This window comes from Gracilinanus agilis, chromosome 3 (genome assembly GCF_016433145.1).
Source record: "Gracilinanus agilis isolate LMUSP501 chromosome 3, AgileGrace, whole genome shotgun sequence".
Lineage (NCBI taxonomy): Eukaryota > Metazoa > Chordata > Mammalia > Didelphimorphia > Didelphidae > Gracilinanus > Gracilinanus agilis.
The window spans coordinates 444711694-444737667 of record NC_058132.1 but is presented as its reverse complement, the minus strand read 5'-3'; the positions used below and the strand labels follow the sequence as shown (position 1 = coordinate 444737667).

The window sequence follows — 25974 nt, the reverse complement described above, 5'->3', positions numbered from 1 at the left end:
TCAAACTTTCCATTTAGCCCTGGTCTTTTCTGTGCAAATACCTGGAATTCTTCAATTTTGTTGAATGCCCATACTTTCCCCTGGAAATATATAGTCAATTTTGATGGGTAGTTGATCCATGGTTGCAGGCCCAGCTCTCTTGCCTTTCTGAATATCGTATTCCAAGCCTTACGGTCTTTTAGCGTGGAGGCTGCCAGATCCTGTGTGATCCTGATTGGTGCTCCTTGATATTTGAATTGTCTCTTTCTGGCTTCTTGTAAGATTTTTTCTTTTGCTTGAAAGCTTTTGAATTTGGCAATAATATTTCTAACCAATTTCTTCTCTGGGTCGAATGTAGTGGGTGTTCTATGAATCCTTTCTATGTCTATATTGCCCTCTTGTTGTAGGACTTCAGGGCAATTTTGCTGAATAATTTCTTTTAGTACGGAGTCCAGGTTTCTATTAATTTCTGGTTTTTCTGGAAGACCAATTATTCTCAAATTGTCTCTTCTAGACCGGTTTTCTTGGTCTGTCACTCTCTCATTGAGATATTTCATGTTTCCTTCTATTTTTTCAGTCTTTTGACTTTGTTTTATTTGTTCTTGTTGTCTTGAGAGATCATTAGCTTCCAATTGCTCGATTCTAGCCTTTAGGGATTGATTTTCGGCTATAATCTTTCGGTTTTCGGCCATAATCTTCTGGAATTCCTTTTCGATCTGGTCATTTCTGGTGTTCAATTGCAAGATTTTACCTTTTAAACAGTTATTTTCTTGCCAGATCTCTTCCATTTTCCTTAAAATCTCAGTTTTGAACTCTTCCATAGCTTGTGAGGAGTTTTCCTTATTTGAGGAGGGTCCGGATGCTTGTTTGTTCTCCTCCTCTGTTTGCTCGGTTGTCTGGATTTTCTCTGTGTAAAAGTTGTCGAGTGTTAAAGGCTTCTTTTTCTTGTTGTTATTCTTTCTCTTCTGAGTTTCCTGAGGTTGGGTAGCCATCATTAGCCCAGCAGCTTCTCAGGTTTATCCTTGCGCTCAGTGTCTGTCCGTGGTCTATTGGTTCCTGAGGTCTGAGTTCTGGTTTTTTCCAAGGTCAAGCCCCCTAGTGGACCCCCTTGCTTGATCCTCTGCAGGAGGTTCCTTTACAAGTCTCAGGGCACTGCTTCCACAGTCGTATACCCGTCTGCACTGGTTCCCCACTCAGGTTTTCAGAGCTTTAGTTCCTGGCTGTGTCTGCCTCCACCCACGCCTCCGCAGTGCCTGTGCGCTCTGCGCTGGGCGTCCACTCTCTGCCCTCGCGCTCAGATTTCACTTGCGTTCTCTGGCTTATTGGGGTCCTAAATCTTGCTGCTCTCAGGAACAGGCCCCGGAGCTGCCAATGACTCGATGGATGCCCCAAACTTGCTCTATTTCTTTTTAGCTGGCTTCAGAGCTATAGATTTTGTGTGTGGAGGGGTTTGGGGTGGGGTTGTTGCTCAGCCCGCGATTTAGTGAGAGCCCTTTATAGCCTGGAAATGTCTCGATTCCACGTACCTTCCATGCTGTGCCCTGTTGTGGGGTTCCTCCGTTCGTCTGAACTTGTTTTTATGTCCCCTTGAGGAGTTTTGTGTGTTTTGGTCAGGAGAGGTTAAGAGCTGCTTCTTACTCTGCCGCCATCTTAACCCGGAACCCTGCTCTTACCTTTTGTTGCCTCTGGTTAGTAGCATGTTGGGGTGGTCTGTGTTCTGCTGGTTCCTACAGATACTATACTCCATGGACTTCCCTTTCTTATCTCAGTGAAATAAGTTCTTCCTGCTTTGCTTTGTTCTCTCTCTCTTGTTTAAAAAAGTGTTTTTAAAAAAAGAAATGTCAACCATTACATGAGATCCTTTGAAGTGTGTACCCATGTCAAGCACATATTTGGAAAATATCAGTAATGCTTACCTTGTACCCCTATCTTAATGGATGGCCAGACAATAAAGGCCATTATTCAGATAGAGAAAGAAATGGATGCATGGAGAAACAACTGAAATGACCAGTTTCTCTATGTATTTCTCTTATTTTCTATAGTCCTCTTCCCTCCTAACACATTTTGATGACAACTTCACTTCACTGGTACTTTTTTCCCATCATAGAAAGAAGGAATCCATCAATAAGGCAATTTTAACCTCATCTTATTTCATATGTTTGATGGAATTTTTCTATTTCTTTTTGTGTTCTCAATTTTGTTAGCATAAATATATAACTAAGTATATGTTCTGATTATTCCTTTAATTTATTCTTTTTCTGTTGTGATTTTACCTTGTTTATTTGCTATTTTATTGATTTGATTTTCTACTCTCTTCTTTTTAAAATCAAATTAGCCAAGAGTTGGTTAATCAATTTTATAGGTCTTTCCACAGAACCAGCTTTTGATTATTTTACTATTGATATGGCTAATCTTGAGTTATAATTGTTGGCACCACTTCTTTACTATTACAACATGGTCTAATTTATGAAGAATCAGCTATATGGCTTTAACTTAAATATGCATGACTTGTCATTTTTGAACCCTTCTCTACCAAATTCTGTGTCTGGTTACATGGGCTTTATGGGACCCAACAAAAGATCCAGACAAAGAAATCCATGGTGGTACAGATACCCTAAATTCTTAAATGTTTCTCTCAGAGGGTCAGCATCTAGAACTACACAAAATAAACATTGATGAAAACAGAAAAAAAAAATAAACCACTAGACTTCCACAGCAGACCCACTTCAAGAACTGTGGTTCACAGACTGAAACTACATTGTAAGCTTTCCAAAACCTTGTTGTTGATCTCAGTGCAGACCTTGCTTAAATACTTTTCCTTCTCTAACTCACATCTTCCTCCATACTTCATCTCTGGTGCCTGCTCCCATATGTTTTCTTTTGCCCCATTTGCCTATTGATAATCTGACATTATGGAAGCATCAGGGAATTTAAGACACCTTGTGGACTAGGTAAAAGAAAAGAACTTGGAAGCTTGTCATTAACCTACTTTGCAATTAGGTGAAGCATTTTTGGTGATTTGGTGACTTTTTTTCACCAAAAAACATAGAGTCTATGGAAGCACCCTAAGAAGAAGCATGATGATGTCAGAACTGGCTCAAAGCATATCTGCAACATAATAAACAATAAGGGAAAGGAAGATAGGCAAATAATGCTAACTGTGCTGACATCATCAGTTAAATCTCATTCTTAGACAGTGAGACTATTAAAATCCTGGTTTTTTTTGCATTTTATTTAATTAGCCAACTAGAAATAATTACAAATTCTGTGACACTTAGTTATGAGGCTTCACTGAGCCTCATTTTTCTAATCCATTAAGTGGAGATAATAATGCAAAAATCATCCATGTGGCAGAATTATTTGAAGAAAGTACTTTGTAATACTAAAGATCTACATAAATATGAGTTTTGATGAGACTTGGGGACTTGCCCCTGAGGATTTTCAACTCTTTTCTGTTTATTTTTATGTAATACAGTCTCACCCATTTACATTCAAACTGCCTCACTGCTATCCCTGACTTCTCTGGATTCCTTCAAGTACCAGCTGAAAACCTCATCTTTTTGAGAACCCTTTTCTGGTTTCCCTAAATTCTAGTGCCTTCCCTCAGTTAATTATTTTTAATAATTTGTTTGCTTAAGTACCATTGTTTTATTTATTCATTCATTCATTCATTCATTCATTCATTCATTTATTTATTTATTTATTTATTTGTTCATTTATTTATTTTTTAAACCCTTACCTTCTGTCTTGGAGTCAATACTGCATATTGGCTCCAAGGCAGAAGAGTCGTAAGGGTAGGCAATGGGGGGGGGGGAGTCAAGTGACTTGCCTAGGGTCACATAGTTGGGAAGTGTCTGAGGCCAGATTTTAACCTAGGACCTCCTGTCTCTAGTCCTGATTCTCAATCCACTGAGCTACTCAGCTGCCCCCAGTACCATTGTTTTTATGTTATCTTCTCCCCAAGGCTATGAGCTTCATAAAATCAGGGACTATCTTTTGTCTTTTTTTTTGGTATCTTTGGAGCTTAGCAGTTTAGCAAAACGAATACAACATAATGCATACTGACAGACTATTAATTTATATCCTTAAAATTGATTGCTTTATTTGTTTTTTGGAGGGGGTTACTGAATACTTTTATTCTACACATAAAACCCACTAAGGATCTGGCCTACAATTAAAGTAAATGGCTCCACACATGGCCACAAAGGGGTGGGGGCACGGCTGGGGGTGTCATGAAGTGAATGAGATCTTCCAGCAGTGCTGGGTGATTAGGTACAGCCTGATAGGACAGTTCTAATAAAGCAGGGAGAATATCACAGAGAGGTGAGCGGAGAGGGACACTAAGCAGCACAGGCCCTGGTCTGGTGCTCGGAGCAGACATCTGCTCAGGTGATTGGTGTCCACTAGCTCTGGGCACGAAACAGCCTACTGGGCCTTAGGGTTTTGGAAATTTCTTCCAGGAAACTTAGCCTTGCCACCCAGCTCTTCCTCCATTCTGAGAATCTGATTATACTTGGCCAAAAGCTCAGATGGGCAGGGAGCACCAGTCTTGGTCTGTCCAGTGCACAGACCCACCACTAGGTCTACAATGAAGGTATCCTCTATAAAGGTGAGAATTAAAGGTTGGACAATAATTTTATGAAATTATGTGGTCGCCAATATCTATTATATCTTGATTCAGAAATTTATTTACAAAATAGATAGGAAACAATAAAGTAGAGAAATGTGAAGGGGATAGAAAAATTATCCATCCTATCTTAATCCAGGCAGAGATTAATTAGCTCTCGACCAGGAAGGCCAGTAGTGAGCCTTCTCCAAGATGGAAGCTAGTCCCTCCAGAAACTAGGAAAGGATTCAACCTTTTCACTCACTCCACAAAGTAGTCCAGGAGTCAGAGTCCAAGTTGAAGCCAAGCTGCAAGCCCATGATCCAAGCTGCAGGCTTTGACATCTATAGCCTTTTCAATGTGCTTAGAATTGGTCACAGTGAGGCCATCCCCCACCACCTGGTTGCCTGCAGTAGCAGTGAAATTTGTCCTAGCTTCCCAATCATTCTGGTCAAAGGGATCTTCAATGAACACCACTGGATAATCCTTGATGAAGCCATTATAGAGGTCCCCAAGAGCCTCAGAGGAGATGTGTCTGCTGGGGTCATCAGGGGACTCAAAGTCCAAGTCATATTTCCCAGATTGGTAGAATTCCGAAGCAGCAACATCCATGCCAATGACCACCTTATCAGTATAGCCAGCTTTACCAAAAGCAGTCGTTAGCCGCTCTAAAGCTTCTTTATTCTCCAGAGTGTTAGGAGCAAATCCGACCTCATCTCCTACATTAGTGGCACCTTGTCCATATTTCTGCTTAATCACATTCTTCAGGTTATGGTAGACCTCAGCTCCAATGCACATGGCCTCCTTGAAGTTTGCTGCCCCAACAAGGAGGATCATGAACTCCTGCATGGCCAGCTTGTTACCAGCATGGGAGCCACCATTGATCACATTGAAGGTTGGAACTGGCAGGACAACTTCTTCATTGCCTGCAAGATCAGCAATATGACAATACAGGGAGACACATTTCTCTGTGGCTCCAGCCTTATAAACAGCCAGAGATACTCCCAGGATGGCACTGGCACCAAATTTAGATTTATTATCAGTGCCGTCCATTTCTAGCATCAATTTGTCAATCTTTTCCTGCTCTACAACATTCACTTTCTTGCTTAACCAGGCACCAGGCAATAGATTTATTGATGTGCTCAACCACTTTTGAGACATCTTTCCCCATGTAGTGGGTTTTATCATTGTCTTGGAGCTCCAGGGCTTCATGGACACCAATAGATGCAATGCTGGGTACAGCAGCTCAGAAGAGACCTTTTGAAATGTCTCTACAACTTCAACAATGAGGTTTCCCCGAGAGTCAAAGATCTCTCTTGCGCGCAGCTTGAGAATGGACATCTTGAGGTTCTGGTTCTGGTTTCCACTGACAAACTGAGAGAAGAGAGGCTAAGGGCAAAAATTATTTATTAATGACCACAATATGCAAGGTATTGTACTTGTCCTATGGCGAATACATAAATGAATAAGATATAGTCCCTTTCCACAAAAGACTTACAATTTAGTTAGGAAAATAAGGTACATCAATTAATAAATATTAGTAGAGCAATATAAGTGCATTAGGAGATTTAAAAAGATGTAAGTTTATAGGGCAGAAAGATCTCTTCCTTGAAGGATGGTACTGGTAGTGGTTACTAGGGAATCAGAGAAAATTTCAAGTAAGAGGTGTGACTTGAATTTATGTAAGGTAGTCTTATTATTATTGGGACACCTAGGTGATGCAGTAGAGTGTTGGGCATGGGATTAAGAAGATCTGGGTTCAAATCCAGCTTCAGACACTGACTAGTATGACATTGGGCAAGTTACTTAACCCTGCCTGCCTCTCTTTTCTCATGTATAAAATGAACTGGGAAGGAAATGGCAAACTATTCAATATCTTTTCAGGAAAACCCCAAATGGAGTCATTAAGAGTTAAGACACAGGGGCAGCTAGGTGGCTCAATGGATTGAGAGCTTGTCCTAGAGATGGGAGGTCCTAGGTTTAAATCTGGTCTCAGATACTTCCTAGCTGTGTGACCTTGGGCAAGCCTTAACCCCCATTGCCTAGCCCTTACCATTCTTCTGCCCTAGAACTAATACACAGTATTGATTCTAAGATGGAAGGTAAGGTGTTTTTGTTTTTTTTTAAAGAGCAAGACACAACTAAGTGACAAGAAAAAATATTTTATTGGTATATCCTGGATAAAAGGAAAATATCTTGGTTGCTTAATTTTGGTGGAAATTTAATTAAGTAAATGGAAAGTTCATGATTCCCTCTGCCTTGAATACTCTGCCTTTCTAGTAACTACTTACTCTTTAAGGTCCAGTTCAATGCTTCACTCTTTCTAAACACTCCATTGTCCTCTCCCCCCACCTCCAAGCCAGAAATAATCTCTCTGAAATAAGAATTAATGTAATGCTTTGTACCTCTCTTAATACTTTCATATTATACCTTCTGTTTATTAGAGTTCCTGACTTTTAACAAGAAGAATTACCATAAAATCAGTGGCTGGTATTTATGTTCCCTTGGTGGATGGGAGAAGTGACTCAATAAAGGTGTTAGGGATAAAATATTTACTACCTGGTTCTGTACTTCACCATTCTAGTCCCTCCCATGGGTACATATCTATTGGTTCCTAAGCAACATATACATAGCAACAAATGTACACAAACAGCACAACTCTCCTGATGCCAGTTCTAAAAAGAATCCAGTGATACTATATTAAAAGTCACACAAGGGATATATCCAGGGCCCCAGATCTGAGCTGCTCAACTTTTTCCTTTTGTCCTGCCTTGATTAATCTTCAAACATTCTACAGTCTGTAGGCTATTACAACTAATTTCCTGGAGCATATACCACTAGTTTTTGATCCTGAGCTCTTTACAGTAACAATATTTGGTAGTTCAAAACAACAGTTGCAGCTTCTTGGGAGAATTTCCAATAATTGATCCTGAATCCATCTATGATCTCTGCTGCTTCATTATCCTACTAATTTCCTGGAGTATATACCACTAGTTTTTGATCCTGGGCTCTTTACAGCAACAATATTTGGTAGTTCACTTTTTGTGAAAAAAGTTGTACCTTTTTCCTCCACTATTATAGTAAAGTGGAAGAATCATTAGATTTTGGGGTCAGAGTTTTTGGGTCCAGATCTTGGCTCTATCACATAATACCTTTGTAATATGGGAAAGTCACTTGACCTAAGGGACTGTTTCCTCTCTAAAATGAGGGGATTGGATAAGTGTTCTTTGATATTACTTTCAGCTCCAGATCTATGATCCCATGATCTATATTAAGTGATGTAACTATCTATCAGTTACAAGGTCAGCAATCTAGATGGTATAGTGAATAGCATACCAGACTTGAAATCAAGAAGATGATAAATCAAGCATTTGTCAGGTTCTGTATACCAGGTACTATGCTAAGTGTTGAACCAGGTACAGGCACACTTTGTTTTATTGTACATTGTTTGATTGTGCTTTGAAGGTATTACATTTTTTACAAATTGAAGGTTTGTGGCAACCTTGCATATTACTACTCAGCATGTGCTCATATCATGTTTCTGTCATATTTTGGATAATTTCCACTACGTTTCAAACTTTTTCATTATTATTATATCTGTTAATGCAATTAGTGATCTTTGATGTTACTGTTGTAATAGGATACCCCATAACTCATATAAGACAGAGAATTTAATAAATGTGTGTGTTTTGCTCCACTGTCCAGCTGTTCCCCACCCCTCTCTCGTCTCTTTTTTTTCCTCTCTCTCCTAGACCTTCCATATTCCCTGAGTCACAACAATATTGAAAGTAGGTCAGTTTATAACTCTGCAATGGCTTCTAAGTGTTCAAGTGAAAGGAAGAGTTGATTGATGTGACAAACTTCATTGTGTTATTTTAAGAAATTGTCACAGCCATAGTCTTCAGTAACTACCATTCTGAACAATCAGCCATTATTAACACTGGAGGCAAATCCCTCCACCAATAAGAAGACAATGATTTGCTGAAGGTTCAGATGATGGTTTGCATTTTTTAGTATTAAAGTATCTAATTAAAGTATATACATTGTTTTTTAGACATAATACTATAATACAATTAAATAACTTTGGTATAGTGTAACCATAACTTTTATATGCACTGAGAAACAACAAAATTCATGTGACTGGCTTAATTGAAATATTCACTTTTTTGTGGCATCTGGAACTGAACCTGATATGTTTGTACTATGCCAGGGACTGAATATACAAAGGCAAAACTATGGTGCTTGTTCGCAAGTAGCTCACAGCATAATGAAGATGATAGCATGCAAATAATAATGTACAAACAATATTTGGAAGATAAATTGGAAACAATCAGCAGAGAGAAGGCACAAGAAATAAGAGGGACTGGAAAAAGGAAAGACTCACTCTATAAGATGGAATTTTACCTGGGACTTAAAATAATTCAGGAAAACCCAGAGATGAATATGCAGAAGGAGAGCATTTCATAAATGAGGAAAAGTTAGTGAAAATTCTGAGAGTTGAGAGGTGGAGTCTTACTCAAGGACTAGTAGGGATGCCAGTGGTACTATATTCCAGAGAACTTGGTAGGGTGGGTGGGACAGGATAGTAGTGGAAGGGAGTGGGAGGAGGAAGAAAGTGATATAACATGAAAGAACCTTGGAGAGATATAAGGGGGCCAAGAGATTATGAAGGTCTTTGAAGGCCAACAGAGGATTTTATTGTTGAATCTGAAGGTAATAGGAGACCACTGGAATTTACTCAATAGGGAAGTGACATTGTCAGATCTGTGATTTGGGAAAATCACTTTGATAGCTAAGTGGAGTGGGAAGAGACTTATGGAAAACATTTCAAAAGTCTAGGTATATTGAGGGCTTGCACTAGGGTGATATCAATATCAGAGGAGAGAAGGGGGCATATTCAAGAAATGTTTTAAAGTCTTCATAACAGATTGGATAGGAAGGGATAAAAAATAGCAAGATGAGAATACCTAGGTTGTGAGTCTGGGAAACTGGGAGGATAATGTTGCCTAATCAATTGATCAATTAAACATTTATTAAGCTCCTACTATGTACCAGACACTGCTAAAGACAAGATACAAAAATGGAGAAAAGAGCCCTCGCACTCAAGTTGCTTATAATCTAATGGAGTAGACAACATGCAAACAAATATGTATAAAACAAACTTTTGATGCAGATTAAATAGAAGATAATTAAGAGATGGAAGGTACTGGGATTAAGAGAGATTAGGAAAGGTTTCCTAGAAAAGATAAGATTTTAGTCAGTTCTTAAAGGAAGCAAGAGAAGTTAGTAGGTCTAAGGAGAACATTCCAGGCTTGAGATAACCAAAGAAAATGCCTAGAATCAAGAGATGGGCGTCTTGTTTGTGGAACAGGCAGGAGGCCAGTGTCGCTAGATTGAAGAGCATATATATCTAGAAGTGAGGTACAAGAAGATTGAAAAGGTAGGAGGGAGCTAGGTTCAAAGGGTTTTGAATGCTAAACAGAGCATTTTGATTTTTATCCTAGAGGCCACTGGAATTTAGCAGGAAGGGTTGTGGAAGGGAGGAGAGATGACTGGCAAGGGAGGGAGAGGGGTAACATAGTTGGACTTAAGCTTTAGGATTTTAGTGGCTGATCAGGGGATGGAATGGAGTGGGCAGAGGCTTGCAGCATGCAAACCCACCAGCAGGTTATTGCAATAATCCAGTCGTGAGGTGATGAGAACCTGCTCTAGAATGGTAATGTCAAAGGAGAAAAGGAAATGTGTATGAGAGATGTTGTAAAAGTGAATCATTAGTCATTAACAAAACATCAGATATGGTAGAGTTAGAGATAATAAGAAATTCACAATGATTTCTATGTTGTGAGCCTGAGGGATCCCAAGGATAGTGTTACCTTTTACCAAAATAAGGAAGGGTAGGGTTAAGAGGGAAAGATAATGACTTCCTTTTTGGACACACTGAGTTTAAGATGTCTACTGGACATCCAGTTTGAGATGTTTGAAAGGCAGTTGGAAATGCAACTTTGATATCTGAGACACAATGATGTCTCAAAGAAGAGTGGTATCATATTTCTAGGGAACAGAAAGAGAAAAATGACAAATAGGGGAGAAAAGCTTTTAATAAATACCTATGGTTAGAGCTTATGAACCGAAGGAGAACCTAACAAAGGAGACAGAAAAGGAGGAATCAGATGGGCAAGAAGAGAACCAGGAAAGAGTGGCATCCCAAAAGCCTAGAGAGAAGAGAGTATCAAAGAGAAGAGTATAGGAGGCTACAGAGAAGTCCAAGTGAATAAGGAAAGCGCCATTGGATTTGGCAACTAAGAGATCATTAGTAATGTTGGAGAGAGCAGTTTTGGGGGAATGATAAGTTCAGAAGCTAGATTGTAAGGGGTAAACAGGATAGTGAGTGAAGAAATGGAAGCATCTATTGTAATTGATCTTTCCAAGGGGTTTAGCTAAAAGGTCAGAAGAGATATAGGACATTAGTGAGGATGGAAGAATCAAGCAAGAGTCTTTTTTAGGATTGGGGAGACATGGAGTGTAATAGGGAATTTTGGAATGAGTAGGATATGGGGAGAAAGATAATGAGTTCAGTTTTGGACATGTATTTGAGATGTTAATTTGAGTTGTCTAAGTTAGAAGTGGAAATGAGAGAATTAAGTTCAGCAGAGAAATTAAAGTAGGATAAGTAGATTTGAGAGTCATCAAGATAGAGGGGGACAGCTTAAGTGGCATCTTCTTGAGTTTAGATCTGGCCTTAGACATTTACTAGCTGTATGATCCTGGGCAAGTCACTTACCCTGTTTGCCTTAGTTTCCTCATCTGTAAAATGAGCTAGGGAGGAGATGGCAAGTCACACCAGTATCTCTGCCAAGAAAATCCCAAATGGGGTCAGGAAGAGTTAGATAAGACTGATGCTTAATAAATGTTTATTGATTGATTAATTGGAAAGGATAGATGGTAGAGTTATAGGATCTGAAAAAGATCTTACTAATATAGAGAGCATTGACTCTAAGATGAAATCCATTAGGTTTCATTTATACTTGAGTTTTTGAAAATCAGTTTTACAACTGTAAGAAGGGAGAGGCGGTTATATAAGGGTGGGAATTGTTTAAGAAGAAAAAAAAAGATCTGGGGGTATTTAGTTATAAGTTAACAGTATGAAGTGGTAGCCAGAAATACTAATGTGATGTTTGAATATACTCAGAGAGTCATGGTTTCCGGGAATTCGAAAGTGATCATCTCACTGTACTTTGCCCTAATAAGATCTCATCTGAGTTGTGTTCAGGTCTGTATGCCATGGTTAAAGAATGACACTGATAAGTTGGAGAGTGTCCAGAGGAGTGCAGTCAGGATAGTGAAGAGCCTTGAATCCAAATCAGATCAGGCTTAGTTAAAGGGACTGGGCATGTTTATTCCAGAGAATAGAGACTCTGGGAATATAATATCCGTGTTCAGCTATTAGAAAGGATTTTGTTTGACTCCAGAGGGCAGAACCAGGAGCAATTGGAGAAAGTTCAAAAGATGTAAATCTAAGCAAAATGGAAGAAAAAGTTTTTTAGCCACTGGGACTATTAAAAAAATGAATAGATCACCTCAAGCTAGTGGATTTTCTCCCATGTAGGTCTTTAGGTGGAGACTGAATGACTATTTGCTTCATATATTTTGTTATTATTTAGTTGTTCAGTCACATCTGATTCTTTGTGACTCCTTTCTCTGTGACCCCAGTTATGACCAACTCATTCATGACCGAAGTTTTCATGGCAGAAATATTTTGCTATTCCCTTCTCCAGCTCATTTTACAGATGAGGAACTGAGGAAAACAGAGTTAAGTAACTTGTACAGGATCACATAAATACTAAATGTGTGAAGTCAGATTTGAATTCATGATAATGAGTCTTCCTGATTCCAAACCCAGAACTCTATCCATTGTACCACCTAGCTACACATTCATATGTTACAGTGGAGATCTATTTTATGTATGGATAGTAATAGGAGTAAATGGCTGCTGAGATTCCTTCCAGCTCTGCTCTCAATTATCTAAGCTGATTGTTGAACCTAGAGGAGCTGATGATATCACCAAGAAAGAAGATATAGATACGGAAATGAGGCTAGAAAAATGACATTCTTACTTAGGAGGTAATATTTAGATGAAGATATGGAAGAAGAGACTGAGAAGAAGTTATGAGGATAAGAAAAGAATTTGGATAAAGCAGTGTCATTAAAAAACACACACAACAACAATAACATAGGGATGAGAGAATAACCTAGAGGAAGGGGTAGCTAATAGTTTCAAAAGATGAAGAAAATTCTATAAAGATGATGACCGAGCTACAGCCAGAAGATTTAACATTTGACATCTTTGGTGACCTTGTTGAGAGCAATTTCCATTGACTAGTGTGGTTGGATGCTAGGCTGGAATGAGTTAAGAGTGAATGGGAATTGAGAAAGTGAAGGCAATGCAAATAGACATTTTTTGGGTAGCATTTTGGCATATGAACTTATTTGATACTGTGTACAAGATATGAGGATAATTCCCTAACTGAATATACTGACGTGTGTTGTACTGTATAAATATGTGTACTCATTTACAAAAAAATAATGTATTTTCAGTTTTGAGACTACATATGTACTTATTCTAATGTCCAGATATTCTTGGACACTGATATTAGGAGCAAAAAAGCCATAGAAGGAAACTATAAAAATGAATTAATGCAAACTTTTTTTTCCTTTCTAAGTTTTGTCAAAGCAGCATGCCTCACAAATCCTTGTGAGAAAACGCCGAGCAAACACTTTTATGGAAGAAACTAAGAAGGGAAATCTAGAACGAGAGTGCATTGAAGAGCTATGCAACAGGGAAGAAGCCAGGGAGGTCTTTGAAAATGATCCAGAGACGGTAAGAGTATGACCTATCAAGGGCCTGGATTTGAATTGTGGAAACACAAAACAGAAAAAAACTAGCAAAAAAAAAAAAAACTCCAAAAAACCTTAAGCTCATTTTTCCAGCAGCAGAGAGAAGCCCCAATAAGGATCTTAGGAAATGAGCCCCTATAGGGGAACTTGCTAGCCTCACTGGATTCAACTAGCTTTAATAAAGCTAATTAAGGTGGTCCCTTCTGTGGCAAGCAGCCTTGAGTTTGTAACACAGAGTACTTGTCTGGGCTAGTGTTGCATATAATTCCACTAGCTAGTGTCAGATAGGGGACACTGCTATAGGACCTTGTTATCCTGCAGGTGTGATTAGCAGGCATCTAGAGTTTAGAAAGTCATGGAAAAAACGTTAATGATGCATATTCAGCTTAAAGGTGTGCTTCATTATGTTTTAAAGCACTTGTTGGTAAACACTTAAGAGCATACTATTGCTTCCAATTCTAAATTTATAGAATTGTAGATCTAGAAGAGGTCTCATTAAAACTGAAAAAGACTCCAGAGGTCCTCTAGTCCAAATCTTATTTATAAAAAAGGAAATTGAAGCAAGGATGTTAAATGATATTTTAAGATCACAAATATATTTAGTATTAAGGTGAGATGTGAACCCAGGTCTTAGACTCTAGAGTCAGTCCATCATCATGCGGTCTTTAAAGAGGCCTGGGTTGACTCAGGATTGAATTTCATACTTTGAACCAAAATATTTCTCCTGTTGTTTTGTTGTTTACTCTGTATATAAACAAAAGGAAGAAGGAAAATAAATGTTGTACTCCCAAAATATGGGAAAGAACCACTGAAAATATGCATGATGTGCATATGTTCCTAGAGTTTCTCTTGGGTAAATGGCTATCTGTTGGCATACGAGCTTATGTAGGCAGGTCCCAACTTGCAAATGGCCAAATCAGGTATGCTTCATCTATGAAGGGTTGCCAGCCAGCTTGCCATAAGAATAGTTCGTCCCATTCCCTTCCCTTTTTTTCCTTTTCTTTCCCTTCCTTCCTTTCAAGACTCTTCATTCCCTTCACCCTTGCTGCTGCAGAGGACTTCTTCCACTTCTCAGGAAGATCTCAGATTCCCCCAGAATAACTCTACCCTCAAGCCAGACCTTTGGTTTCTCATCTCTTTCAGTATTAGAGGGAAGGAGAAGAAGATGAAAACAAGCAATTCCCTTAGGTTCTCTTCCCTCTTAAATTATTTTCCAATAAGTCTTTGTCAGTGGCAAAGTGGGATGGATAAGGAGGTAGAGAAAGACAAAAGAGGAAAGAGGAGTAATAATACATTTTCAGTTTTAAGACTACATATGTACTTATTAAGACTACATATGTACTTATTTTAATGTCCAGATATTCTTGGACATTGATATTAGAAGCAAATAAGTTGTAGAAGAAAAATATAAAAATAAATTAATGCAAACTTTTTTTTCCTTTCTACTAAGTTTTGTTGAAGCAGCATGCTTCACAAATCCTTGCGAGAAAACACTGAACAAACACTTTTATGAAGAAACTAAGAAGGGAAATCTAGAATGAGATATATATTTATATATGTTTACAAATATATATGCTTATTTTAAACTCTTTTTTCCAGCCCAGCAACAGTCAGTAATAACTTTGAAAAAATGGGAGCAGGGAAAATGGGGAGGGAAGAAAGAAGGGCAGATTTTGGGGAAGGAGATGAGGGAAAAACCATCATATTTTGATTCTTCTATAACCTGTCAACCTGAGATTATAGGATTGTAAATCTAGCTAGAATCTCAAAGGTCATCTAGTTTGACCTCTTCATTTTACAGATGATGAGACTAAGGCACAGGGAAGTTATGTAGTCCCCAAGGTCATAGGGATGGTAAACTGCCTAAGTAGGATCTGACCTACAGTCCTCTGATTCCAGAGTCAGCATGCTTTCCATTGTTCCATATTTATGTGCCTCCGAATTTGAAATCTGATGTAAAGAGGAAATGGGGGAATGAAATGGATTGTACTCAATCCCTTCTTTACATGAGTTGCCAGCAACTTCCTTTCTATCCCTAGTCTAGAAGCAGATAGGAGTACTAGTTCTGGAACTGAGTTTAAATTTACCCTCATCAGCCTCAGATACTTACTAGCTATGTGGTCCCTTTTTTGACCAAGTTTCCTCAGTTATAAAATGATAATGATAATAGTACTATCTAGCAAAGGTCATTGTGAGGAGCAGATGAGATACTTGTAAAAAGCATTTAGTACAATGCCTGGCACACAGTAGGTACTATACAATGCTTATTCCCTTCCCTTCCCCTACTCTTCTGCATCCCCCCCAAGCCCACACACATTCCAACTTTCACTTCTCTTTCTCATGGTTTCAGCCTCAGCTCTTAGCCCCTGTCCTGATCATTAATCCAAGGGATACATGGATAGATGTCAGGGGTCTAATGAACCGGGATGGGGACAATTGCTGCTTTATTTCTATAAAATTACTTTCCTTTGTAATTTTATTTATTTTATGTATTTTAGAACATTATCCTAAGAAGGAATCCACAGATTTAATCATATTGCTAAAGGGATCCATGACCTAAAAAATATTAAGAACCCCTAGGTTCATAATATCAATCCACCTGCTCACCACCTCTTGCAATACTTCTTTATCCTCTTCTGCCTTAAATTTTACTCTAGAGATCCTGGCCCAGATTTCCTAGTTCCAGAAGCCCTATGCCTACTCTTTTCTCTTACCCTTCTGGTATCTCTTCCCCAATATACCCTGGCTACCAAAAGTGGTTAGGAAGTGAAGGAGTCTCAGTTTCCATTGCTTGGGCACAGACAAGAGAGAAGTGTTCCTGGGATGTTAAATTGTTACTCAGAAATGCTATAAATATGGTGATTATATGGTATAGCTCTATCCTGCAGGTGTATTATGGGCCAAAAATCTTTTGTAGATTAGCCTGGGAACATAACTGTATACAACATTGTTTCTAAGGGAAAATGCTTTTATATTTCAAAAGTGACTTTACAAATAAAGAACACAGATTACCTATAAACTGGGGACTTTATAAATATAAAATGATAACAAATGTTTATGTATTTTAATTAATATAGACATTATTATTATTTAACTTTATTGAACCCAGTTAGGCTGAAAGATATAGTATGTGATACACCAAATAGTCCTTTTATCATCAATGATGATAAATGAAGTATTTTTAAATAAATGAACAAGAACAAGAGAGATATTTGTAAAGCACTTTGCAAACCTTTAAGTGCTATATAAATGCTATCTATTATTATTCATGCATTAATTAGAATCTTTTTTTAACTTAAGGCACAGATATTAAATTAATTGATCAATATGCTTTTCAAGTTAACTTACCATCAATTTGCATCACTGCCCATGTAATGCAGGCTCCTTATTATGATAACATTTATAGTAATATTTAAATGTAAAAGTATCAATAATATTCAATATATTTTGTCCTGTAATTTAAAGACATTAAATGAAAATTACAACTGTAGTATAATTTAAATTTACTAAGAAATATTTTCTCCTTTTTTTTCTAGAACTATTTTTATCCGTTATACTTAGGTAAGTTCAGAAGATCATAATTAAGATGTTTAGAATTAAATGGGACCTTAGAGATCACTGAATTCAAGCTACCTCCCATTTATTCTTTTTAATTATTTTTTAATAATCTTGTCACCCAAGAAAGCTTACATTTTCCCATCCTTTGTCTTTATAAAATAGTTACATACATTTAGATTTGAATGTCTTGGTGGCATTTTGTATTTTTTTGTTATGTCTCTTCACAGTGCTTATAACTCCTTGTAGTAATTTTGGAATGTATATTCGCTATATAATATAATATATGATAGACCACTAATAATAAGCCTCTCTCACTTGATATGAGATATGAGCCTCTATGATTGGACAAGAGATGAGTTAAAGGCGACTATGAAGTTTTCGGTTTGAGATGGAAGGGTAATGGTGCCTTCAGCAGAAATTAGGAAATTTGGGAAGACAGGTTTAGGGAAGTTTGGAACATGTTTGAGGTGCAAGACGGACATCCAGGTGGAGGTGTCCAGCAGGCCATTGGAAATATGGTACTAGGGTTAAGGAAAGAGATGAGGACTAAATTTTGATTTGAAAAGCCTCTGTATAACTGACTCCAGGGGAACTAATGATACTACCAAGTGAGAGAGTATTTAGAAAGAAGAATGGAAGGCTCAAAAAGGGTGAAAAAAGAACTGTGAAAAATGTAAAAACTATGAAATGGAAGGTGAATAATGAACCAGCAAAGGAATGAGAAGGAATGGGCACACAAGTAGAGGAAGGTCCAGGAATAAGTGGTGTCATGGAGGACAAGGGACCAGAGGGGAACTAGGAAGAACAGGGTGGTTGAGTGTCAAAAGATGCAGAAAATTCAAGAAATGAATAAATGAATGAATAAAAGCATTTATGTGTGTCAAAGCACTATGCCTTAGAATTAGTAATACAAATATAAAATTATGCTCTTAAAGAACTTACTTATGTCCTAGAAGGAAAAGACAACTTATATAAAGAAGTGATAGTTCAGATACAACTTTGATTTGGAAAATCACAGCGATGGTGAGTGAAGCCACCTGGGAGTCAATTGATGTGCCCTTTCCAGATTCAATGGAAGTATATTTAGAGAAGTGGTGGAAAATAGAACAAGGGCTCTGAATGCAGAAAGTGGGAAAGCCTTGGCTAGAATGAATGGTCATTGTATGCAGATTTGGGGGTTGTCTAGCTAAAATGGGTCATTCATGCTTAAGCTTTCTCACTAGCCAATCAGAACTGCATGGCCCCAAGGTATCCCAAGTGGATTAAGATACCCAGGGCATAACCGATAATCTTTGGGATTCTGGTTTCAGGATTCCTCACAAGGTGTATTGAGATGAGTGACTGTAAGGAAAAAAAAGGTGTTAGGGTAGAATTTTCTTTTAAAGAATTTAGTGGTGGAGAGCTTCAGGTTTTCAGATAATAGTTATTGGGCATATCAGAATCAAGCAAATTATTTAAGGAGAGGGGGAACTGGCATCTCTGATACATAGGGATTCAATCATGTGCCTTACTTTCTTTTTCATTCATCAAACCTTTGCCTTGAAGGTTTTATTAAGTTCATTAAGTAGTTTTCTTAACTGGTGGGTCTCTGCCTTGCAGGACAAATCTGCCTGCCCACTCATATCACTTTATACACAGCAGTCCTTTCCTGACCATGCCATATTCTTCCTTTCTACTACAGACAGAGCCTTCCAATTCAAAAGCGAGTTTTTCAGACTCTCAAATAAGGCCTTTCTGAAACACTTATGATTTTTTGAGGTCTCAATTGACCTTTGGCCTTCAAGATAGGATAACACTTCCTTAGTGTACAAAAAATCTTAAGTATATATATAAAAAAAAAACCAACAAAAATTTTTGTGGCTGCTATTTGACCTGAGAGGAGCATGATGAATATATAAAGTAGATAAGGTCAATTCTGATTGAAATATCCAATTTTGTATATACCAGAGATAATAAAGTGTCTTTCATATTCCTTACTTTCTACGTTATCATGACAAAGCCCTTATTGATACAGGGATTATTGGATGTTATTTTTTCTTAAGCTTTTTAAAGTTTCTTTTAAAATTTAAATTGTGGACTCTGGAATGTAGAAAATTAATATCAAACATAGGAAAAATCTGTTGGTTAAGGTTGGAGATCCATTAAGGAGTATGAGTTTTCAACAGAAAAAAAAAAGCCCAGGTTTGTCAGGAATCTCAGGTTGGGAAGCTTGGAGCTCAAAAAGAATCAGATTTAGAGTTGGAAGGGACCTTGGATACCATCTGGTCATAGGTCTTATTAATAAATGCTTGTTGAAAATAAAATAGACAAAGTCCTGGTCAATCTAATAAAAAAGGAAAGAAGAAAACCAAATCAACAGTATCAAAGATGAAAAGGAAGACCTCACCTCTAATGAAGAGGAAATTAAGGCAATCATTAAAAACAATTTTGCCCAATTATATGGCAATAAATGTTTGTTGACTAAAAATGACACCTAAAAGAGGAGTGATATGCTCTTTTTAGGGAGAAGAGAAAAATTATAAAGAGGAGGGAAAAAAGCTTTTGTTATTCTGGAATATTGAGAAAGTCAGTTCAGAGAAGAGAGTTGATGGCACATAAGTGAGAACAGTCCTGGGACTTTTTATGTGTGTAAAAAAAAAAGGGTGCCACATTTTTTTCTTATAGAAAAAACAGAGTGGTGCTTTGGTCCAAATTACCAACATATAGGAGGGACCAAGAGCACCTAAATCTCATGATAAGAAGCTCCCTTGGTTTATAAATGTGGGAAAGGTACTTTGTTCCATGGTAACAAAATTTAGAGGTCATTAGAAATTAGGTGACCAAAAATAATCCTGAGCTTAGCACCTAGTTAGCAATAACAATTAGTTAAATGGAAGGTACAAAATGAAAAGCTTCATAATTTTCCACTCCTTTTCCCCCATTGATAGATTACCCAACTGTGGCACAATGGTGACCAAGGGTCTACCCACAGGGGGAATCTTTCCCTCCTATGACTAGATTTATCTTAAAATTTTGATGTGGGGCATGGTTCATGCTTTTTAGTCCTAGGCTCATTTAGTGACTCAGAGATTATCAAGTGCCTACTACACATCCAGCTTAATATTTCCCATAGGCTGTAGTTCTACATTTCTAAGCTTATTGGACTTTTCAAAGTGGAGATCCTATAGGCATTTCAAAATCAATACATCCAAAATCTGGCCTCAGCCACTTCCCAGCTGTGTGACCCTGGGCAAGTCACTTAACCCCCATTGCCTATCCCTTACCACTCTTCTACCTTAGATGTAATGTGGGTAATTTGAGGAAAGGTGTTTGGGATAAGGGAAATTGAAAGGAGGATGTTGGAGACTTGCTAAGTGGGTAATCTCGGTTTCAGGTAGGCTGGGATTAAAGGAGATTCAGGGTATAATAGGACTGAAGTCAGGAGTATAACACAGAAGGGAAACAGAGATCTTTTAGGGAGAAGAGAAGTTAAACTAAACAGACAAACACAGCAGGTTTACAGACTGGGACTTAGACTCAAACACAAGCTGAGGGAAATAGACTAGACTGAAATTAACAAACAGGCTTTAGTTAATTTCACAGGAAGGGACCTGTTTTGAAGTAACACCTTCCTTCAAGATGGATGCCCAGCTTCCCTCTAAGCCCAGAGTATGTTGTCTCTTTCCCTCTTCATCCCACTTGATAACTAACAGACAAATTACACTAATAGGGCTATTGAAACACAAAAGGGTTTATTTTGTTTGAAGGATGTTCGTTAGGAAGGTGGATCAAAGGAAAGCCCTATCAGTTGTCTCAGGAACCTCAGGTGGGGGAAGGGAAGTAAAGGTGGAGTCTGAGTAAGGACCTGCCTTTAAACTCAGCTTTACAAAATGCTATTTCTATCTAAAGGGAATAAATGATGACTGACTAACTATAACTAATGCTGTCAATTAGGTAACTTCACAAATTTAACTCCTCTCTAATTACTCTCCACAGACACATAAGATAAGGGAGGGAAAGCAGGGGTGGTATTAGGAAAGGAAGATATAAATAATTTATCTAAAATAATAATTTCTTAAGTAAATATATCAAAGCTAGGCTAAATTTCAATATTAAAGTTAGATAATCAAAGCAGCTCACTCATTGACCACCTCCCTCTACGGAAGATCCAGTCAACTGCCCCTTTCCCTCAAGATTCCAAAACCTAACAGCTTTTGGAACTCAGCCAAAGCTAGAAAAAACTATATGACCCCAATTCTGTATACTACATAGAACCTATATACACATTATTGATTCTAAAAGGGAAGGTAAAGGTTTAAAAAAATCAACACATCCAAAAGAGCAATCACATAATATATATGCATCATATGCAATATATGTAAGTACATATGCACATGTATATTACATGCGTATATAATATATATTAATATACGTTTATAATATCTTTTTAGTTGGACTTTCAAACTATAAAGGAACTTAGACTTAAAAGGCATAAAAATTAAAATAACACTAATTTATCTGACATCTTTAGGGATTAAGATATTTTGTAGTCCCCTTGCCTCCAAAAAGACAGTTTTAATTTAAGGTCCAAACTTTTAAAAAAAATCTAACCATTTCTGATTAAAATTTTCTGAATTTATCCCTCACTTGTGTATTTAAACAGAGATATTGAAATGTAGTTTAAATTTTTCTTGATAGTTTAAAGTGATTATTATGAACATTAGTAACAGTAATATATCATATCATAATCATGACTTCTGAAGCAATCAAGGGCTTAACTCTTATACTAATCACTACCAGACTATTGGATCACATAATCAATCATATGGCTATATTGTAGTCATCCTATTTCTTAAGAATCCTGGATTGTTTTTTAGCCATCCTTTTTTTTTTCTATTGCCTGCCATCAATAGTGACTACTCAGTTTTTCAACTATTTGCAGTTATGTCCCGACACTGCTTCTTATTAATTATGTAACAAAGGAGGAACCCAAAATTGTAAAGAATAACCACAGTCAAGCTTACTGAATAAGTAAACCTAACTTTACACAAAATTCTAAGTTAATAGTATTCAAACTGAGGACAGCTCCATTTTCTTTCTTCTTTTTTTTTTTAAACCCTTACCTTCCATCTTAGAATCAATATTATGTATTGGTTCTAAGGCAGAAGAATGGTAAGGGCTAGGTAATGGGGGTTAAGTGAATTGTCCGGGGTCACCCAGCTAGAAAGTGTCTGAGGCCAGATTTGAAACCATGACCTCTCATCTTTTGGTCTGGCTCTCAATCCATTGAGCTGCCCCCATTTTCTTTCTTCTCAGTTATAGTTATAGGAGAGAATCTTTCCCTTCTATAACTAGATTTATCTTAAAATTTTGATGTGGGGCATAGTTCATGCTTTTTAGTCCTAGGCTCATTTAATGACTCATTTTTGAAGTCAAGGCTATGCTTCAGGCTGTAAGTAGTCTGGAAGCAGTAAGTGTGATGTTATGCCTAATTAATTCTCCCATCTTTTCATTTTCCTCCAGATTCTTTATTTTTGGAAGGTAGATAGAAATTCCTGGTAATATTGTCTAATTACTGAATGCTGCAAGTTACTAGGGACATACTTTTATGTCTTAGGCATAATCTCCATCATGGGTTCATGTCAAGTAAGTGTTTAAATTGTAAACAAATTGTTTATTTTTATAGCTTGCCTTGGTTCTTTCCGAGTTGGATCATTTGTGGCTGCCCGTCAGTCAACCAACGCCTACACAGACCTGAGAAGTTGTGTCAATGGTAAGTGTCTGCAGTAATTATTTTTACATCAAACATTAAACTAATAATTCTGTCTTTAGCGTTAAACTTGATACAGAGAAATATAAAAACACAATTTGTTTAAACAACAGCAAATCAGTCTTTACAGAAATGATTTTTAAAAATTCACATTAGGGCAGCTGGGTAGCTCAGTGGATTGAGAGCCAGGCCTAGAGACAGGAGGTCCTAGGTTCAAATCCGGCCTCAGACACTTCCCAGCTGTGTGACCCTGGGCAAGTCACTTGACCCCCATTGCCTACCCTTACCACTCTTCCACCTATAAGTCAATACACAGAAGTTAAGGGTTTAAAATTAAAAAAAAAATTCACATTAACAATGTTGCAAAAAAAGTAAGAAAAATAAATTGGAAAAAAATTCTTCAGTCTGCACTGAGAGTTCATTAATTCTTTCTGGAGTTGGATAGTATTTTTCATCATGAATCATTTGGAAATGTCATGGATCATTGTATTGATCAAAGAAGCTAAGTATTTCACAGTTAATTATTCTTACAATACTGTCATACAGACCTGATCGATGCATAGCAAGGAAGATATAGATTTTCAGTTTTTCATTTAATTCTGTGAATCATGTAGCTTTATTTTTTAAATGGCATTTTTCATATTAAACTGAACAGCTATTTTCTAAGATTTTCAGCCATTTATTTCAAAAACCTCATTCCATGTAGCTTTATTTTGACTGATACTATATAACTGATATAGGAATTAGCAAGGATACATATGGAGACAGTATGCATAATCAATAGCATATTATACTTGGCATCATGAGAATCCAGGTTCAAACCCTGAGTCTGACTGCTATCTGACCATCTACAAGTTATTTACACTTTCTTTATCTCATTTAATTCATCTGAAAATTCAGATAATATGCCTCTGATGATGATTTAGCAAGAATATTGTAAGGCTCAAATGAGTTCATGTATACAGAATGTTATATAAATCTATGTATACACAAGTCAGAGTAGGGCATAACTGATAGTGAACTGAACTCATAGCCAGGAAAACCTGAGATTACATATTGCTTTTGACACATACTAGCTATATTACCATGAACATTTAACCTCTCAGTACAAGAGGCAACTTTTAAAAACTCTAGTGGGCCACATTATAAAAGAAAATGTCATCAGCACTTCCCTAGACCAATGAAATCTAGAATTTATCTAGCAGAGAGGTTTGAAGCAACTCTTGGTGTGAGATCCTGAGGTTAAATAATAATTCATATGGGTATAGCACCTTGTAATTTACAAGGAATTTTCTAAACAGCATATTACGTTAAATAATACAATTGCTATTTCTCTTATACGGTAAATCAATTCGGGTTGTGATTTGCCAATAGTTACATAGCTAATAAATACCAGAGGCAGGTACTAGTATTTTCTGTCTGCATCTAATGTATTTTCCTCTACTATGTAGTCTCCATCAAAATGTTTTTTTTTATTCTATAAAATGGATTAAAAAGAATATTGCTCCCCAAATACCTTCCACATATTTTCTCTCAATTTATTAGCAAATTTCTTTGATTATTAGAACTCAAAAGATGGGTCTTTATGAACACAGATACTTTTTTAAAAAAATAATTTATTTCAGTGAGCACTTGACAGCTAAAGCACTTGCATAATTGTTTATTTGTTTCAGTCATGTCTGATGTTTCATCACCCCGTTTAAGGTTTTTTTGGCAAAGATATTAGAGTGGTTTGTCATTTATTTCTCTAGTTCATTTTATAGATGAAGAAACTAAAGCAAAAAAAGGGTAAGTGGCTTACCCAGGACTACACAGCCAGTAAGTGTATAAGGCCAGATTTAAACTAAGGCAGATGAGTCTTCCTGACTCCAGGCCTAGCTTTCTATCCATTGTGCCATCTAGCTGCCTACATTAAAAACAAACAAACAAACAAACAAAAAAACTTTCTCTAGGCTAGGGTGTGGAAGGCTGTTTGGAAAAATAGAGTCTATAGTAGTTATTTTATCTGAACTCCATCAAAAGATCAAGGCAGCCTGGCAAGGCCATGCTTTTACCTTTTTCTGTTCTAAATCAGAGTCAGACAGGATGGGTTATATAAGATAAAAATCCGAGACTCCTCTTTTGACTCCTTTTCTGATCCACACCTCTTCTTATTGGAAAACATTATAGTCTTATTGGAAAACTTTAAGTTCTTAGCAAATCAGCAGTCAAGAGGTTAACAGTTTCTCTTTTGTTCAAAAATGCAGCTGCTTGGGCTCAAAACTGATTCTAGACAGTCAAGGTCAAAATTAGACAAAACATCAGGGGCTTTCCTCCTAAGAAAAGTATCCCAGAATTAGCTTTCTGATAATAAGGCGGCTAGAATTCAGCCTTGGACCTTGTTCCATTCCAGGCTATCTCTACCTTGAAGTCACTGAGGCTCTTGTGTTTTTTGACATGACATAATTTGTAATGTCTGGGCAACTGTGAAGTTTCTTGGTATTCTTTGTGTGAAACTAGTCTTGAAATCTGTATAAATAAAACTCCATGCTGCTGGTCAGAGAGCCGTGGCCATGAGCTGACAGACAGAAATCCAGAGTCTTGCTTTCTCCTTTCTCACCTAAGCCATCCATCCTTATCAGATTCCAGCAGCTGCTTGATAGCTTTTAACTCTAGGGCATGAAAAAAAAGATCATCAAAGTTTAATAATTTCCGGTTTTCATTGCTTCTGTCATAAATGGTTTATATGTGAAGTATACTACAAAAAGCAAGAATAAGCAGATTTTTCAGCTATAGGACTAGACACAGGAACTCTTTCTCTACTAGTGTAAAAAAATTAGTGAACTCTCATCCCAAGTAACATTACAAAAGATATAATGGCATTGTATAAAGTAGCAGCAAAATAGAGAGACAGACTGAGATGCTGACTTATGTCTCTCTCTAAATGCTTTCTTTTGTTGACTTCACCCATTCCCTTAATTCAATTGTCATTTCTATGGCTCTCAAGTCTATATCTCTACTCTCACACTCTTTCCTGAGCTCTGGCACTATGTTTCCAACTATATGCTGGCTATTTACATCTAAATATCCTGGGAGACTTTAAATTCAACACTACAAAAACCAAATTTGTATTTCCTCTAAAATGTGACCTTCCTTCCTTCCTTCCTTCCTTCCTTCCTTCCTTCCTTCCTTCCTTCCTTCCTTCCTT

General features: G+C 37.3%; 1 protein-coding gene and 1 pseudogene across 1 annotated transcript in view; one reads left to right on the top strand and one right to left on the bottom strand.

The window, feature by feature from the left end:
- The window catches only part of PROS1 (protein S), a 112785-nt gene that overhangs the window by 30852 nt on the left and 55959 nt on the right, over positions 1 to 25974 (top strand). Inside the window, exons 2-4 of the mRNA XM_044670331.1 lie at positions 13306 to 13463; positions 17017 to 17041; positions 22704 to 22790. Coding sequence (XP_044526266.1) covers positions 13306 to 13463; positions 17017 to 17041; positions 22704 to 22790 — 270 coding nt within the window. The remainder of the gene's footprint in view (positions 1 to 13305; positions 13464 to 17016; positions 17042 to 22703; positions 22791 to 25974) is intronic.
- Positions 4405 to 5926, bottom strand: LOC123242526 (annotated as a pseudogene).